Source organism: Miniopterus natalensis, chromosome 9, assembly GCF_054644295.1.
Source record: "Miniopterus natalensis isolate mMinNat1 chromosome 9, mMinNat1.hap1, whole genome shotgun sequence".
Lineage (NCBI taxonomy): Eukaryota > Metazoa > Chordata > Mammalia > Chiroptera > Miniopteridae > Miniopterus > Miniopterus natalensis.
Window position 1 is genome coordinate 32,535,898 of NC_142089.1, and position 18,147 is coordinate 32,554,044.

General features: G+C 42.5%; 1 protein-coding gene across 1 annotated transcript; it reads left to right on the forward strand.

The window, feature by feature from the left end:
* The first annotated feature begins 1,976 nt into the window (after positions 1 to 1,976).
* On the forward strand, positions 1,977 to 16,209 carry TTC4 (tetratricopeptide repeat domain 4). The gene is made up of 10 exons (XM_016204534.2): positions 1,977 to 2,116; positions 2,696 to 2,813; positions 3,547 to 3,708; positions 5,355 to 5,432; positions 7,072 to 7,196; positions 10,280 to 10,366; positions 11,416 to 11,630; positions 12,275 to 12,356; positions 13,394 to 13,476; positions 15,620 to 16,209. Exons 1-10 carry the CDS (start codon positions 2,006 to 2,008, stop codon positions 15,720 to 15,722), a joined length of 1,164 nt encoding a protein of 387 aa, XP_016060020.2. The 5' UTR covers positions 1,977 to 2,005; the 3' UTR covers positions 15,723 to 16,209.
* The last annotated feature ends 1,938 nt before the right edge of the window (positions 16,210 to 18,147 follow it).

An 18,147-nucleotide genomic window follows, 5' to 3' on the forward strand; every position in this document is an offset into this window, starting at 1 on the left:
TCAATCCTTCACTTGGCAACCCAGGTCTTCCTGAGACAAATTTGCCCTTAGGTCCATGACTATCTTCTGCAGGATGAAGGCCAACATACAGTCAGGCCCTCTGGCCCTTGCCCACCTCGCTGGTCTTACTCTTGCCGTATCCAGCATGCTGGTGGTTGTACACCTCCATGCCTCTCTGCATATGGGCTCCCACTGCCTGAAATGCCAACTTACCCTCTAGCCTCCATCCACCTGCAGAAACTTTCCTCATCTCTGCTCTCAGCTCAGCATCACCTCCTCTGTGAAACCTCCTTGAATCCCTGTTACCGGAAAAGAGGCCTGACCCTGAGCGGGTGTGCCTCAGACTGGCCTGTAATATGTGGGTTCTTGACTTTGTACAGGAAAGATTTCACAATATGAGTCCAGGTAACTTTGGGAATACAGTATGTTTATTAAAGCTGGGGGTAGTGAAATAAGGGAGGGCCTAGGATAGAAGAAGCAACAGGAGAGAGCCTGTTGGCTCACTAGAAGGTCAGAGAAATGAGGGCCTTGGAGACAGGTTGCAAGTCTCATGGGGTGTCTTAAGAGTTTAGGAGATGCACGCCTGTGGGGGAAGAAGAGGGGAAAGGGAAAGGTGTAGATGTGGCTTCCTGGAGGGAAGGCACCCACTGGGTGCTTTGTTTTGAGGGTTTTTAAAGGCTGGGAGTTTAGGGGAGGTCTTAGGAGGATCTCAATAGAATATTCACCAGCTTTTCCAGGTTTGTGCTTTCAGGGTTGTAGTCTCTACTGACTGGTTAGAGCTAGGGCAGGGAGTCATTGGTTGCTGCAGCTGGTCCTGGAGTCTCCCACCTGGTTTTGCTGCTTTTCTGGGCCTGGAGCTGAAATACAGCTGAGGTCTAGATGTTACCTCTAGAGAGGTGACCTTCTATATATTTAGCTAGAAATTGCTCTGCCAGTTTGTTCAGCTGTCTCAGTTTCCCCATTCTACTTGCGAAGGAATTTTCCTAGCCTCTTACTATCCTGCCTGGCACCCCCAGGTAACACCCTGTTCCTCCACTGTGCAGACTTGTAAGCAGCCCCAGTTTCCATTGGTCTGAGGCCTGGCTGCCTTTCCTTCTAGACCAGGCTTTGGGCTCCAGGAGGCTGGAGCATCAGATGCAGAGCTGACTGCCATTTGCTGGGTAACCCAGTGGCTGCAGGAAGGCTCACCTGGCCTGGAGACCTTGTTTCCATCTCAGCTGTGGGAAGTAGAGGGTTGTTAATCTTGGAAATAGCCACCTCTGATTACATCACTTCTTTCCCCCCAATTCTCCAAAAGGTCCCATTGCACTAGGGAAAACCCCAGTCCTCAGAATCACCGCCCATTATCCCTCCCACCTCACCTCCTCCTCTCTCATTGTGCTCCAGCACCCCATCCCCCAGGCTCCCCTTGCCCGGGCTCGCCCCGCCCGCCCCCCCGCGGGGACTGCCCCCCCCCCTCCCGCGCACACGCTGGCCACTCCAGGCGTTTGCTTGAATGCCTGTCCACCGGTTCACAACTTTTCTCCCGTAGCTGTTGATACCACCTGATAAACTCTCACATCTCACTTGTTTACCGTCTGTCTCTCCCAACCAGCTTCCCGACTCCTAGAGGCTGGGATTCATCTGCTTTGCCCACCACTGTGTGCCCAGAGCCTACAGCAGGCCTGGAGCCCAGGAGGGGCTTCGGAAATGTGTTAACCCGCTGAACAAATGAGCGAAGGAAGTAACAGTGGGGCAGGGCGGGGAGCCGGGTTTATCCACCACCCCAAACGTATTCGGGGGGTGGGGCTGCGGCTCCGCACTGGGGGGAGCGGGCAGGGGCTTGTCAGGTGTCAGGAGGGAAGGTAGGAGCCGGCTCGGCCACGCCCCCAGTGCGCCGGAACCGGAGGCGCGCGGGCAGGCGCTGCCCGGAGGATTTAGGGAAGGGCGCCCGCCCCGCCGGAACCTGTCGCGCGGTGCTCGGCGCCGGGACCGGGGGCTGTGGCGGAAGAGCCCGGGAGCCGCCATGGAGCGGCCCGAGCCGGACGCCGCCTCCGACGACGCCATGGACTCGTTCTTGGAAAAGTTCCGGAGCCAGCCTTACCGTGGCGGCTTCCGCGAGGACCAGTGGGAAGAGGTAGGCGGGCCGGCGGCCTCCGCACACGTGTGGGGGCATCGTGCGGGCACAGCTCTGGCGCCTCCCTTGTCCCCGGACCCCCGGCGCTGTCAGTGGATAGGTTGTTTTTACTACAGTATTAAAAATCGGCCTCCAGGGTTTGAGAGTCTTCTTAATCTGTCAGTCAGTACATTTAGGAGGCCAGGTTTCGGAGGCAGGCAGACCTGTGACTCCGCCACTTACTGGCTCTGACAGTGGGTCAGTTACTTAACTTCTCAGAGCCGTCTCCCGGGTCTGTAAAATTGCCGTAACTAGAGCATCACTCTAATAGGATTGTGGCGAAGGTGAAGTGCGGGAACATTGAGCGCTCAATTAAAATTACTACCGCTCATGTAAGAATGTGATAACCGAAAGAACCTTTAGAGATCCTTATTCTGCATTCTCATTTTACAGATGGGAAACTGAGCCCTGGATAGGAATCGATATAGCCAATCATGCTTTACAAATCATGATAAGAAAACTTTGATGTAGACTTGGAGTTGGATCTGCTCAGTGGCAAATCCTATTTGTATAGTTCATTTTTCTCTTACCAATCTCTAGGAATTTGAAAAGATCCCCCTATTTATGAAGGAAGCACCGTCAGAAATTGATCCCAAGGAGAATCCTGACTTGGCTTGCCTCCAGTCAATTATTTTTGATGACGAGCGATCTCCAGAAGGTATCTTCCATGACTCTAACATTTGTTTTGTGTCTCCATTGAATTGAGGTAAAGAGTGAATCATTTTGATTTATAACAAGTGGTAGTTAGCATGAAATAACTTGTCACTATTTATTCCACATACGGTTTCTTTGGATACCTACTAAATGTTAGGCATTAGGGATACCAGGATGAAGAAGACTACCCTCAAAGGTCATGCTCCAGTGGGTAGCCAGACTGTCCTAAAGAATCAGGACAAATGTGTGTGATAAGTGCTAATATGTAGCTGTATACTAGGTGCTGGTGGAACACTGAAGGCAGAGAGGTAAGAGTGAGCTCACAATGGATATGAAATTTGGACTGTATCTTAGCAATTTTGTAGGATCTTTACTAGGGTGAGGAGGGAATTTGCATTCCAGGGAATAAAATAACATAAGCAAAAGCAGAAGTATAATTTCCCCCCATTTCTTCAGTAATTAAAAAGTTCTTCAAGAGCTAGGGTAAGTATGCTTTTTTCCTGTATGCTTCCTTCTTTATAAGCACTTAATAATCTACCTTGTAAAATATTTGGAATTGATTGTAGCATTAAGTACACATGACTGTTAATGCCAGTTTTATAGTATTAATTTTTTACTTTTCTTTCCCTATTGGTTTCTTCTGTTTGGCTTATTATGTTTCATCGTTGCATGATTTCAAATATTTTTAACAAGCCTTTTAAAAAATAAGAAATATTGATTATTTCTTTTCTTTGCAGAACAGGCCAAGACCTATAAAGATGAGGGCAATGATTATTTTAAAGAAAAATGCTATGAAAAAGCTGTGATTTCTTATTCTGAAGGCTTAAAGAAGAAATGTGTAGACCCTGATTTGAATGCTGTTCTTTATACCAACCGGGCAGCAGCACAGTACTATCTGGGTAATTTATTCCATTATTAAATGCTTTCAAAAGAGTTAACTTATGATAAAGTCATTATGATGGCTAGTGGAGAGTTTGAGAGTATCAGAAGAAGAAGAGCTGCTTATCCCAGATACCTAGGATTGTTTACTCTAATGGACTCTGATCTTCCAGGTAGACTTGGTAAAAAAGGCAACTAGATAGATTGCATAATTTTTGCTCTCTGAGCCAAATAAGTGACACCAAATACCTTAATATATTAGTTGGTATGATCTGGGGTTTATTTATTTTTTAGCCCAAATGCTTCTATTCCCTCAAAAAAATGTACACCCCTCCCTACCCCCTGGCCTTTTCAAGGATGCTAGAAAGATGAATGTAATAGAGATCTCTGTGTGAGAGAAACTATATTATCTAAGGGAGAATTTCTCAAAAAATATTCTATGGGACTCTTGAAATAAAAAATATTCTTTGGACAAGTAAATTTGGAAAGTGCTGCTTCTTTGTGGGGGATTTGCAGTGCACATTAGTATGTTAAGGACTCTGAGGTAACCTACAACAAAGAACCTCAAGTTTTGTAAGCCCCCTCTTCATGTAACACTTATTAACAAGCAGTACTGTTCTGCAGATGTGACTTTGGGAAACACTGATTAGTTGCTGGTGACTGGTCTTGGTCATTTAAAACCCATGTATAGAGATGACCTGGGAATGGCCCCTGGCATTTCTGAGGGGCTGGGAGAGAATAAGCCTTGTGGTCTAGCTGGGATGAGTCTGTTGGGATTTATCACCATTTGAGCATAGTTTCTCCCAACCATTGTCTATTCCAGCTCTTTTCTCATTTATAAAATTCTAAAAAGTAAGAATGGTATAGAACTTTAGAGATTATTTGGGCCAGCCAATGAACTCATTTTGCATAGGCCCAGAGAGGGACTCTGGTTAATGCCAGAACCTGGACTAGAAGCCCAGTCTTTGAATTTCTGGAGGAATACATTTTCTTTATTCAGCAGTAAGGATGAGTAAGACCTGAATTTTACTGTGTGCTAGGCACTGCACTGTGAACAAGAGCTACATAGTTCCTTTCCTTGGGGAACTTAAAGGATGTCATTTGTAGGGCTAATAAAAACAAAAGCACCTTGCAAGAAAAAAAAGCACCAGAGGAGCAGATGCATAATAGTGAGAACCATTCCTTAAATATGTCACTGATATGGCTTACAAAGCACTTTCACGTTTGTTATCTCTCTTGACCTCATAGCAGCTATGTAAGGTAGGATAAATTCTTAGAATATTGTTGGATCACAATGTATCCACTACGTGCATGCTAATTTGCTTTTTAATTTACCATTAGAGTGCCTTTTCCCCATATCTGGATATTATTTATCTTTAATTTTTACCAATTTCATGTTAATTTTAATTTAATCATTCGTGATGTTGAGCATTTTTTCATGTGTTTACTAGCTAGCCATCTATAGTTCTGTGGATTGGTTGCCAGATGTTATAAGCATTTCTCAGGCTTCTGATGAGCACAATTATATTTTTCTTTCTAAAAACAGTCGCTCTGATTTATATTTATCCAAGATTGTACAATAGTGTCTTTGTCTCTACACATAAAATTTTGGAAATATTCTGATCTTAAAACTTGTTCTTTCTTTTACTAAATGATGTTTCATTAGGCAATTTTCGTTCTGCTCTCAATGATGTGATGGCTGCCAGAAAGCTAAAACCAAACCACCTCAAAGCAATAATAAGAGGTAAGTCTTGTAGAAGTACAGTACAATAGTAATTAAGGAAAAGTTAGCATTTATGGTACCAAAAGTTGAGACATTTTAAGCTTTGATATTAAGGTGCTAAGACTAATGAAGTCACCTTATTTTTGCAGTCTTGATGTTAGTCCTTATGAATAGCAACATGCCATTTTAAAAAGAATTCTCCAGAGAATAATCTAACCCCTTGTGTTTTAAGGATTTGTAGAGAAACTGAAATTCCTCATTTGAAATTAATAAAGAATAAAATTAATTAAAGCAGTTCCGAAAGCCACATTCTAATTTTTTTCCAAATTAGTTGATTGAAAGGTGAGATCTTCAAATGCCATGTTAATGTTAATTAAAAGATAAGTTATAGAACCTTTGCTGATAATTCTGATGCTGAGATGTTTCCTGATTATTCTTTCTCTTGTAGTCTGACCTTTCTGTGTAATAATAGTGCTTTTATTACTTTTTATACTTAACCTTTTTTTTGAGAAGCTCAAAGGTGCTTTGTAAACTTTAATTTATTCCTCAAATATTAATTTTCCCTATATCCTCATGGACCAACTTAAAATGCTTCATCAAAGTATGCTTCTTTAGATATTTATGATTGGGGGTGGTAAGTAGATCCATGTTCCTCGTAGGGAAAGAAGGTACTGAACAAAGACTGGCAAGTAAACTGAGTGTAGTACTGTGGAATTGGCCTCAGGCTGGAAGGCTATAATTCTTTTTTTAAAAAAAATATATCTTTATTGATTTCAGAGAGAGAAAAGGAGAGGGAGAAAGAGAGACAGAAACATCAATGATGAGAGAGTCATTGATCGAGCCTGCAACCCGGGCATGTGCCCCAACCGGGAATCAAACCCTGATCGCCTGCATCCTAGGTTGATGCTCAACAGCTGAGCCATGCCCAGCCGGGCTATAATTCTTGATTGAATTGTCAGTTTTACCTTACAATATGACCTTGGCAAGACACCCATTCTGAGGATCAGTTTATCTTTGGAAGATGAAGTTGGATTCTGTTGACATCTCAGCATTTACTGTTCTAATATTTTGAAATTCTGTGGAAAGCCTAAAGAGGCTAACTGGAGAAAACTGAGTATGATTAAAGGAGCGGTAGAGTAAACTGGTAGCCATCAAAAACAGTTTTAGAAGAGACCTAATGTCTTTGGTCTTGCCACTGCTTTGATTAATGGCTGAGGGAGAGTCTGTTTTCTTACTCCATTTAGAAAAATCATCTGATATGGGCTTTATTCTTCTCATTAGCAGATGAGGAACCTGAAGCTCAGATATGCTCAGTCCTTTGTCTAATGTCTAGTTGGTAAATGACAGGGCCAGATTTCCAGCCTAGATCTGTCTGCTTCCAAGGCCTGTGCTTTTTTCACAAAGCTGTAGCCTTCCCTACTTTAAGAGTCCTTAAGACTAGGGAAGCTCACAGGAGTTTTGAGCTGAGGGCCCTAGAGACCTTACTGATCTAAGATACAAAAATAGTCTTCCTGGTCTTATGAATGCAGTACAAGGGTCTTTATCTGTTTTCCCTCCAGGGTGCTGGCTGGTAGCTGGTGGAGGTGGGGGGGGGGGGTCCTCCTCAAGGGGGGCTCCCATGCATGTTGTCCATGGATCCTAAGGGTTTTGGGTTCTGCAGGTGCCTTATGCCATCTGGAATTGAAAAACTTTGCTGAGGCTGTGAACTGGTGCGATGACGGGCTGCAGATAGATGCCAAAGAGAAGAAGCTTCTGGAAATGAGGGTTAAAGCAGACAAACTAAAGGTTGGTGGCAAAATCAGTAGCTGCTTGGCATTTAATTAGTAGTAATGAATTGGCATTCCCCAGATTGTGTCTTTTTGGTTATTGTAAACTTTTTCTTCTTTAAAAACAAAAATCAAGGACCAAAAACTTCTGACCAAGATATCTGAGCCCTCGCAGAGCTGCCCAGGTAGACCATCATCAGTCATGATGTCTGGGTGAACGAACCCTCATCAGGCAGGTCCATTGAAAGATCCAGCATAAAGAGACCCACCAGCATTCCTGGATGACACACCCCAAGAAGTGTTGACCCAAGGTCTATCTCTAGCTGTCACAGAAACAGAAATAAGGATGGAAGCAGTGTCAACAGATGAGCTGACTCTACAAATGACAAGAGTAAAAAGGAAGAAACACGTAGAGCCACCTAGTCAAGTGAAGAGACCGGTGATGTATTAACTGACATAAAGGAAATTAGAGATCAGCTACTGGAGAGAATTGATTTTATCCTAGGTACAATTGATAGTGTGGCCAAGTTAATGGAGGCTAAGTTTAAATCACTAGAGACAAAAGTAGGTAAGTTACAGACTAATGTGTCTTTTATATATTCCGGAGCAGTGCAAGGTAATTCTCCAGCTGGGAGGAGGTATCCAAGTTGTCTTCCAGGTGTAGCCAACTCTCCACTTGCTGTCACCATTCCTTTTGCTCCTCCCTCTCATGCACAAAGCGAGCCTCTTAACAAATGGAATGATTGGTAATCATTCAACAAACACAACAAATTTAAATGCCTAATAAGTAAGATGCTACAATATTCTTACCTCAACTGGACAGTATCTTGCCATGAAAGTACATCACGGCTACACACCATGTAAAATACCACCATTATAATCAATTAAATAAATAAATAAAGTAAGAATACACTGGAGAAGGAAGAACTAAACCAAGAGAAGAAAGGAGGCAGAGTTTCAAAAGACCAAAGAAAGAAACCAGAAATTGCTGGAAGAGGAGGAAAAAGGCATGCTCTTTCTCTTTGTTTTCTGGAACTTTGAGCTCTACGTTATACCACTGGTTTTGTTGTTACTATTGACACGAAACTACTTCTTGATAATATCAGGGAAAGATAACAGGCAATGTGATACAATAGCGGAGGACAGGCTAGAGGATGAGGAAGGAGAAGATGACAAGGACAGTAAAAAAGGGTTTATAAATAAAGTCTGTGCCATCCAGGAGGGATGTATCAGTGTGCAGAACATTCTAGGTGAGGTGGCTTCCTTTGATGAAAGGCTAAAGAATGCTTTCAACTGAACAGTCCCATTCTTTTGTTGTTGTTGTTGTTGTTAATCCTTACTCGAGGATATTTTTTCCATTGATTTTTAGAGAGAGAGAGAAACATCAATTGTTGCCTCCCGCGCATGCCCCAACTGGGGCCTGGGATTGACCTGCAACCCAGGTACATGCCCTTGACTGGGAATTGAACCCCCGACCCTTCAGTGTGGGGGCCAATACTCTACTACTGAGCCACACTGGCCGGGGCAAGGATGGTCCCATTCTTAAGCTGGCTGGCCATCATAGCCCACTGTGTGTTCACAGTCATCCTGTACTTCATTCCTGATACACTGTCCTTGCCTGGGGCATCAATAAATCGGCAAAAAAAGCTTCAGTGTCCCTACACAGTTGATAACACTGAGCTACTTGACTTCCTTCCAGAGTCCCTTCAGATGTACATGCGGCATAATACCAAGAACTGAAAACAGATCCCTCACGTAGCCCATGTAAAAGGAAGAAAATCTTGGCTAGCCAGCTCCCAGCACTGAGAAGACCAGCATCTGTTTGGGGAGATAAAACAAAAAGCCTCAAGCGTCATCAGCATTTCCTTTCTTTCTGCTTTTTATTTATTTAGCTTTTTATTTTTTATCATGATCAAGAGAATTTGTAAATAGTGTACAAGGGCATATGTCTTTGAAAATATACTTCTGTTGTACAGAATCAACTTGATAAAGGTTTACTTACTGCTGTGTGAAAGCCTTGTTAGCTGTGGATAATAAAATAACACATTGGAACAACAAATGTAAGAATGGTAACACTGGGAGATTACACACTTCTCTACTTAGAGGTGGAAGAACCAGATTAGATTAAATACTTTGCTCTGATTAAATGTACATAACATGTAAATATTTGATTTTAAAGTTTTTTTAAATGTGACTTTTTTATCTGAAAAGTAATCCATTACAGTTTTCTGTGTTCTATACATTTCAAAAGGGAGGGAGAGGAGATTCCCAAAACTAATGGAAGAGATGCATTTCAGTTTAACATAAATTCTGATTGCAGATCCCAATGTTTATTCCTGAGCAAGTATTTAGATATGACTAGGCTGATTTTAAGCTAATGAATGAAGGTACATTCACCCCCTCAAAATAATCCTTTACACTCTGACATCCTACAAAGAAAACGTCCAAACCTTCTATCATTCCATCTAAAACCTTAACACCTCTACAGGATTACACATAAATACTGCCAGGTTTATAAATGATTGCCTATCTGAATTTTTATACCGACCACTACTTTAATTTATAGTACCAAGTTAGCAAATTAGTAAAATTTCAAACATACTAGCAAACTAAATCCATATTGCTTTTGGTGTCAGATTATACCTCTGTGTCTAAAAATATTTAATGCTAAAGTGTTCTCTCAGAAAAAATAGTTATCTGCTTTCTCATTAGGCTACTGAAATGCTTTAATGCACACTATGATTTTTGTTATTAATGTGAATTGTAGAGGAGAATGCAGTGTGCTGATATGCCAGTGTTTCATTACATTCATTTATAAGAAAAATAATAATTGATAATATGAATGGATGAAAACCCATTTTGTAAAATAAACTGCTATGGGGAAGGGGAGTTTGCCTTTAAAAATGTTTCACTACTTACTGTGAGTTCATTGGGTACAGGAACTGTAGGTTTTCAAATGTTTATTGAACTGAATTCAGCCACTGGTATCCCTTGACATAGGAGCCTGAATTGAATAGAGACCAGAGAGTAACTTAGAAGCAGGCTGAGGTAACAAGAGGAAGCAAGTTCCCTAGAGCCGATGCATCTGAATTTTATTTTCAGCGAACTGAACAAAGGGATATAAGGAAGGCAAAGTTGAAAGAAAAGAAGGAGCGGAGTCAGAATGAGGCTTTACTCCAGGCTGTGAAGGTGAGTTCTCAAATCTTAGGCCCTTATGGTCTTGCTAAATCCACTAATCCTAAGGCCTCTTGGGAACCTTTGTTGAGATGCTTTACCTGAATTAATTTATTTTCTTTCTACTTTGGTAAAACAGTGTGATGAAGGGGCTCTGGAGTCTCAGAAACTTCACTGTACTACAGACAGTGTATACACAAAGGCCTACATACTCTGTTTTACCAATAGTTTAAAGCAGGGGTCAGCAAACTGCAGCCCTGCCCGTTTGTTTATGTGTCACCTCTGGCTGTTTCCATACTACAGTGCTAGAGTTGAATAGTTAACTTTAACAGCGACCCACACGGCCTAAAATATTTCTTATATGACCCTTTAAGGGAAAGTTTGCCAACCCCTGATTTAGGAGATACCATCAAAGGCAATTTTGATTACATATAATTTTCCCCTCATTTGTAGCCTTAGGAATCTCCACACACATACATAAGAGGTGACTACTATTCAGATCTTAGATTTATCCTTATTTCCGTAAGATAGTCAAGATTAAGTCAATGTGCATTATTTTTAGTGTGCCATGTCCTGGCTAAACTGAAGCATTTGCCATTTTTGTACATGCCACACTCTTCACTCTTGAACTTTGTGCCTTTGCACATGCTGTTTTTTGGAGTGGAATGCCCTTCCACCTTTCCCTACTCCTACTTCTATGCCTTTCAAAGTCTTTGTTTAAGGCCTAGCATTCCCCAGTCACCTCTAGCCCCCAGACTGAATTAATTATTCATGGTCTGCAGTTCCACAGCCTTACTTCTTACTGTATATTGTACTTATTTCCATAGCTATTTCCCCACTAGACCATGAGCAGGGTCTTGAGGACAGGAACCATGTCTAGTTTGTCTCTGTTGTGGTAGATGTCCAGGGAAGTTGAGTTAAAGAAGTGATGCCTACAAGTGCTAGGCTTCCGAGATAATGAAGATGAATCAGGAAGCTTGCAGTGTTGTGGTTTTCCTGTTCTAGTGAAATGGGTTTGCATCCTTCCACACAATAAGTTTTCTGTGTGTTTGTTTTTACCCCAGGCTAGGAACATCAGGCTAGTCTCTGAAGCTGCCAGTGAGGATGAAGATTCAGCCTCAGAAGGCCTCAGTGAACTCCTGAATGGGCTCAGCTTTGAGAACCCCTCTGGAGCCAGGCTGAGTATAGATGACCAGGGCAGACTGAGCTGGCCTGTGCTCTTTCTATACCCGGAGTATGCCCAATCGGACTTCATATCTGCTTTTCATGAGGACTCCAGGTACTTACTTGCCCAAGAACCCTCTGTTCTTGCTTGCATGCTAATTTCCTGCTGTCTCTGCAGGAGGCACAGGTGGATTTTTGGTTGAGGAGGAAAGAGAATTGTATAGAGTATTTCAGTCTGGTTTGGCACAATCTCTATCCTGTAGCTGATTCCTCCCTTTGCTAACTAGCTTTGCAATGACAGACACAGTCTCACCATTGTACCGATGGGGCTAGTAAGTGTAACACTGCAGTACAGTGTTTGTACATATCTGGTGAAGTATGAAATCATTGTAGGTAGTACATGCATAGTAATTTAAATGTACATTTACTAGAAAAAATATAACTAGCAGTTTTAACATGTAATCTAGGGTTAATGCTTAGAATGTGGCTAAATGTGAGGAATGTTGTTAAGCTTGAGTCAGGCTTAACTGTAAAGGAAATTACTTTAAATTAATTTAAAGAAATTAAAGAAAATGACTATGTCATAATAGGACAAGTGATACACATACACATTTTGGGCACTGTTTTCAAAATGGCTTACACCAGCATTTCATGTTTTATGCATTCTTGTTATCTCTGTGATTTGGTGTCTGGGAACTATGATGTGGGAAAGTAGATCTTGAGTTACTGATACCCAGAAAGTACATGTTATATCCTTAGGTTTATTGATCATCTAATGGTGATGTTTGGTGAAACACCCTCTTGGGATTTGGAGCAAAAATACTGTCCTGATAATTTAGAGGTAAGAGAAGTTTTATTTTGTTCCTCTGGGATTTTTAAAAAATCATTTTTTATTTTCATTTACAGTTGATATACATCGTTATATTAGTTTCAGGTGTACACCCCAATGACCAGACATTACATAACTTAATAAGTGATCACTATGTTCCTCTATGGGATTTTTTGAGGGGGGTGGGGTTTATAAAAAAATCAGGAACTTTATAGCAAACAGACCTGTTCAGAATCCCACATTTTATTTTGTGTTTAGTGGTCATGTCCCTTTAGTCACTCTCTTTCAGGCTATGGAGGAGTTTCTCAGTCTTGCTTTGATTTTCTTGATTTTATCACTTTTGACGATTACAGACCAGGTATTTTGTGGAAAGTCCATTAGTGTGTGTTTGTCTTTGTTTTCTCATGTCTAGATGTGGTTTATGCGTGTTTGACTGGAATATCACAGAAGTGATGCTGTGTCTTGTATCCTATCAGTTGCACTTGATTTCAATTTGTCCCATTACTGATGACATGCACTTTGATCACCTGATTGAGGTGGGGTGTTGGACAGTCTTGTAAAGTTAATTGTTTTCCCTTTGTGACATGCACTTTGATCACCTGATTGAGGTGGGGTGTCGGACAGTCTTGTAAAGTTAATTGTTTTCCCTTTGTAATTAGTATTTTATAGGGAGTTATTTTGAAATGATGTAAATTATATCTCATTGTTTATCAAACCTTTAACACAACACCTACTGGCTCTAGGACTGAATTGTTGGGGAAGGGAAGGCTCATAGGCCTGGGATTGAGTCTTGGCTCCTCTGTTTATTGGCTGGGTTTCATTGGTGAGTTATTTCCTTTCGCTGAACCTCTTCTGTCTTTGGAAAATGGAGCTGGTAATACCTTTCTTAGTATCGTGGTGCTTTATATTCCACAGCTCTGTACAGGAGGCATTAAGGTAGTCACTAGTCACTATCTCTTTAACTTTTCCCTAGACTTGGCCTCAACATGCCTGAGGTTGCTGCAGCCATTTGTTTGTATCTCACTCCTGCTCCTCTGTTAATCTTGCAGGTCTACTTTGAGGATGAAGACAGGGCAGAACTGTACCGGGTGCCTCCCAAGTGCACCCTGCTGCAGGTGCTACAGCATCCCAGGTGAGTTACTTTATGGGGCTGAGAACAGGGAAGATGCTTACCCACCATCCCAGGGATATAGCCAGATTCTCATCCCACTAATTGCCTCGTACTTCTACCTTCTGCCCTGGACACAAAACCATGAGATGGCAACCATGGAGACTGGCCCAGCCATTTGCCAAACAGGTGGCAGTGTGATGGCTGAGCTCATTGCACTGCAGCCATGGTACCTCAGACTGGGAGGTGTGAATGGGACTGGTTTGAGGAGGGAAAGGCTGCCTGAAGACAGCTGGGATGGCTCCCAGTTGTGCCTGCTCCCAATTGTGCCTTGTCCCCTGGTATTGTTATATGGAAAGAACATTGGCTCTTTAAGTCAGACACCATCATTTCCTGGCTGTGTGACCAAGCACTACCTCTCTGGGGCGATTTCCTCATCTTTAAAATGGGAATAACAACTCTTGCCTACATACTTAGTATTTGAGTGCTGATGAGAGAGTAGGAGACAAAGTGCTTTTTGTAAACTGTAAAGGATGGTTTTGCTCTAAGAGAGCACCTTTGTTAGTAAGTGGCAGCCAGTTGGATTTGGCAGTTGTCACTTTTTCCTGCTTTGAGGTGTTCCTGGACTGTAAAGAATCCCCTCAGTAGATGTGTAAGTTGACTCTTGGACTGCTTTTCCCTGAGCTTTGAGCAAAGCAAATGCTCTTGCATTTAGGCTCAAAGAGCCTAGTGTGTTAGGGGAATGAAGGTGGTTGAGTGTGGTGGGAAATGAGACTGGAGAGCTAGGTTAAGGCCATGTGTGAAGGCCTTGAATGTTCTGCCTAGGGAACATGACTTTTATTCTAATGATGGTGTATGAAGCCACAGAGGTTTTTTGTTTTTGTAAAATTTATACAGTGATACACAGATTTTAAGTGTACTAGTCAATGGTGGGACCTGAAATAGGGGATGGACTGGAGAGAGGTTTAGGAGGCAGCTGAGATGGGAATTGGTGATATGGTGACTGACTCAGTAGGGGTGTCCAGCTGGTCTTTGTCCTTCTGTTTTGGGTTGACAGGCAGAAGGTGAAGATTTCTTTAAATATGATCAATGACTTCTCTTGGCAGTGTTTTTTCTGGCCCCAAATCTCCTCTCTACTTTATTGACAGATTTTTAGCTGTTTATTTTTTCAGTTATTAGCAAATTACCTAGATTCTTTAAAGGCCTGAGGTTCACTCTCTCCCATTCTCAAAAAAAAAAAAGGGGGGGGGGTGAATCTAAACAGAAAGCAGACTGACTTGTGGAGAAGAACCAATTTCATACTTCTCAGAAAATGTAAATGCTGTTAGAAGCGATTGCTTTTTAAATGACTGGTATAGACAAGAGGCTACCCAGGACAGGTTTCCAGCAACTTTGGACCCTTGACTAGGTGGAGCCAAGATACAGGCCCCTCTGTACAAATCCAAGCACACTGGGTAATGCTAACACTTCTCAACCTGAGAGGCCAAGGCCTTGCCTGTTTCTCCAACCTGACCAACTCCATTTGCTTCATGCCCAACAATAGCAAATATTCTGGTGACCTGCATTGCCTAGCTTTACTCCTCCATATCCCACCATGGCCCCTTTTCCAAATTAAAGTCAAGCTCAGACACGACATTTCCAGGAAGCCTTTCCTGAGTCCCCTTTCCCATAGCGGGAATAACACCACTTGGGCTAATGCTGTATCTCACCAGTGCTTCTACAGTTGTACCTTGCTGTCATGAATTGTTTATCTCCCCCGCTTTAGGGCTTGAGAGCAGGGACAGTGGTTTTTGTTTGTTTTTTAATCTCTGTTTTCAGCACAGTGCCTAGCTTACCCTGGGTAGTCAATATTGAATGAATGAATGAATGAATGAATGAATGAATGAATGAATGAATGAATGAAAGCATGTACTTAAAGTTTTATGTCATGTTTAGCTACCAACACTCAATACTAGAGGACTGGCCCAAAGGGTCTGGCTAGGTTATAAGGAGCCGGGGTCATGCTGATTTGCCAGATTTATAAACAACCCAACAAATAAATGTGCTAACCTGGCATTTTAATGTTGACTTAACATCCAAAGGTTCACCTTGAATGTTGTTGTGAAGGTCCATGGATAATTAAGATTGCAATTCAATTAACCCCTCTTTTTTGTTGTGTTCATTGCAGGTACTTTGTAAAAGCCCTGACACCAGCATTTTTGATCTGTGTGGGATCCTCTCCTTTTTGTAGAAATTACTTCCGGGGGAGAAAGGTACACCAGGTAAAGTGACCAAGCCAGGCTGCAGAGCCAGGCTACCTGGATTTCCCAGATCCTCCTCCTGCCTGGAATATAACATACTTGAATCTGCTGGACATACTCCTAGAATCCAACACTTTCTGGCATCCTGTGGACAGTCCTTCCTCATATCGTGTGTGGGGAGGAGCTGCTGACATCTCTGAGCTGCAGCCTCTTTGGTCAAAGTGCTAAGCCTCAGCCAGTCTTCACTCTTCTCTGCTGACACAAAACTCTGTGCCTTGGTCATGACATCCTTGGACTCACTGTGAGCTGTGTTAACCACCAGCCTCCATCTCTGAAGGCACCATCTGTTGCAGTTACCACAGCAGCTGACCTGAGAAACTCACTGGACTGACTCAGGATCCAGTGACCTGGTTCTGAACTTTTGTGGAATTAGAGGCTTTGGAGAAGCTACCCCTCAAACTGCACATATACACAAACCACACATGTAATTTTAAGGCATTAAAGCTGAGAGACACTGGCCTCTGGTTATTTCATGAGCATGGAGGGTGGTTCTGTGGGGATACTGTAGACACCTTGGGGTAAGATGGGGCCAGGAAAGCCAGGTCCTTTTCTGCATCTATAAACACCTACAACCTGGGATCCTCCAGAACCCCTAAAAGGTTTGCCAATTTTCCTGATCTTTGCAAAATGGAAGACTGTGATACACTTGGATAGTGGACTCTACCTTCTTCCCCAGTTTTCATATTTTAGGATTTTGTGCCTTTTAACCTGGAAAACTTTTTTGCATGTTGAGTCACTGTCATAAGTTGTACCTAGAGGGTTTTATATGTCCTTACCTGAAGCCATGTGACTTCTTGCAGTGCCCATCCCACCCCCAGGGAGGAGTGTACTTCCCTGAAGAGCCATGGTGTGGAAGGTTCATGTTCTTTTCCTTCTGCCATGAGAACATATTTCCCAGATTGGGGCTGTTCCTTTAGCCTGGGTGCCAGGATGGTAAGATGTGGAGCAGAGCTGCAGCAGCTGCCCTGCAGTCACTGATTGTAACATGAATAAGAAGTAAATGTTTGTTGTAGTAATGGCACTGAGATTTGGGGGTTGTTACTATAGCAAAGCTAACTAACTAATACATCAGTAAACTGAAACCAGCTGTTGACCTTAAGATGGACTAATGTGAGGTTTTGTGCTGTGTGCTTCCTTGTCTTTGAAGGGCAACTTGCTGTGGGATATTTATAAAGAACCACGCAGCTTGTGGCCAGGAAGCTGAAGTTCAGCCTCCATGCTAAGCCTGGCTGAGGCCATACTGAGCCACTCTCCCCCACTTCCCAGCTAGAGACTACTGCTTGGTTCTTTGTAAGAACTCAGCACTTTGTCTAAGAGGCCTGACGTTCAGTTAGCAACAACCCATGGAAGCTCATAGCAGCCTTGAGAGCTGCTGGTCTAACAGGAGTGGACACCATGCCTGCACCAAAGTGGTGTCTGAATGTGGGGAGCCTAAAGGTGCCACCCCCTTCTGCAGGCCCACATGCACTACCCACCCACCTACGGTGTTCAAAGGGCTAACTGACCGAACAAGGACAGCTTCCACTTACCAAGCACCTGCTGTGAGCCAGACACTGCTGTCCCCATTTTACTGAGCAGGAAAGGGTGGGAGTATGAGGAAGGTCATACTTGCACAAGGTCACATGGCTATCAAGTGGCCCAAGAAGTCTGACTTAAGTCTCTAGTCTGGGCCACTATGATATAAACCATTATTTTAAATCAAATAAAGAACCTTGATTTTCTTCAAATGTTCCCTAAGTTTGCAATAACATTATAAAAATATTTTCCCATTTTCTACATTATAGAAAACTCTGTAATAATAAAAACTTTTTCTAACTCTGAAACAAAAGATTTACATGCCCTTGGATGCATAACAACCCATTTGAAAAAGCATTCTAACACCTAGGTGTAGAAATGGATGGTGGGAACTCTGAAGAGGCCTGGCACTCAGGTAGTTAAACAAAGGACAATTTCAACAGATTTCTGCAAAGCTCCTTTATGGATAGCCCAGCAGGGGTTTCTTCCATTAAAACACAGAATATTAATGGAGCCCTTGATTTACATCCTAAGCTTGATTTACACCATGGTTTTGTTACGCATCAGCCTTTGTCCCCAAGTATTCTGCTAAATATTTCCCAGCCAGTTGCTTCTAGATCTTCCCAAGGAATAAGCAATGATAATACAGCCTGTACCTGTTATTTTGCCAGCATTTCCATTTCATCAATTTATGGCAAGAGGTAAAACTGACAAGTTCAGAAAGGAGAAAGGTACACAATTTGAATATTTCTGTCTTTCCTCTAAAGAGATGGAACCATCTGCAGGCATTACTTAGCTCAGGCTGGTGGCATTCCCCAAGCAGGTTATAAGCCTCATATCAAGAAAACAAGATCTAGGTCTTGAGATAGTTAGCAGCACC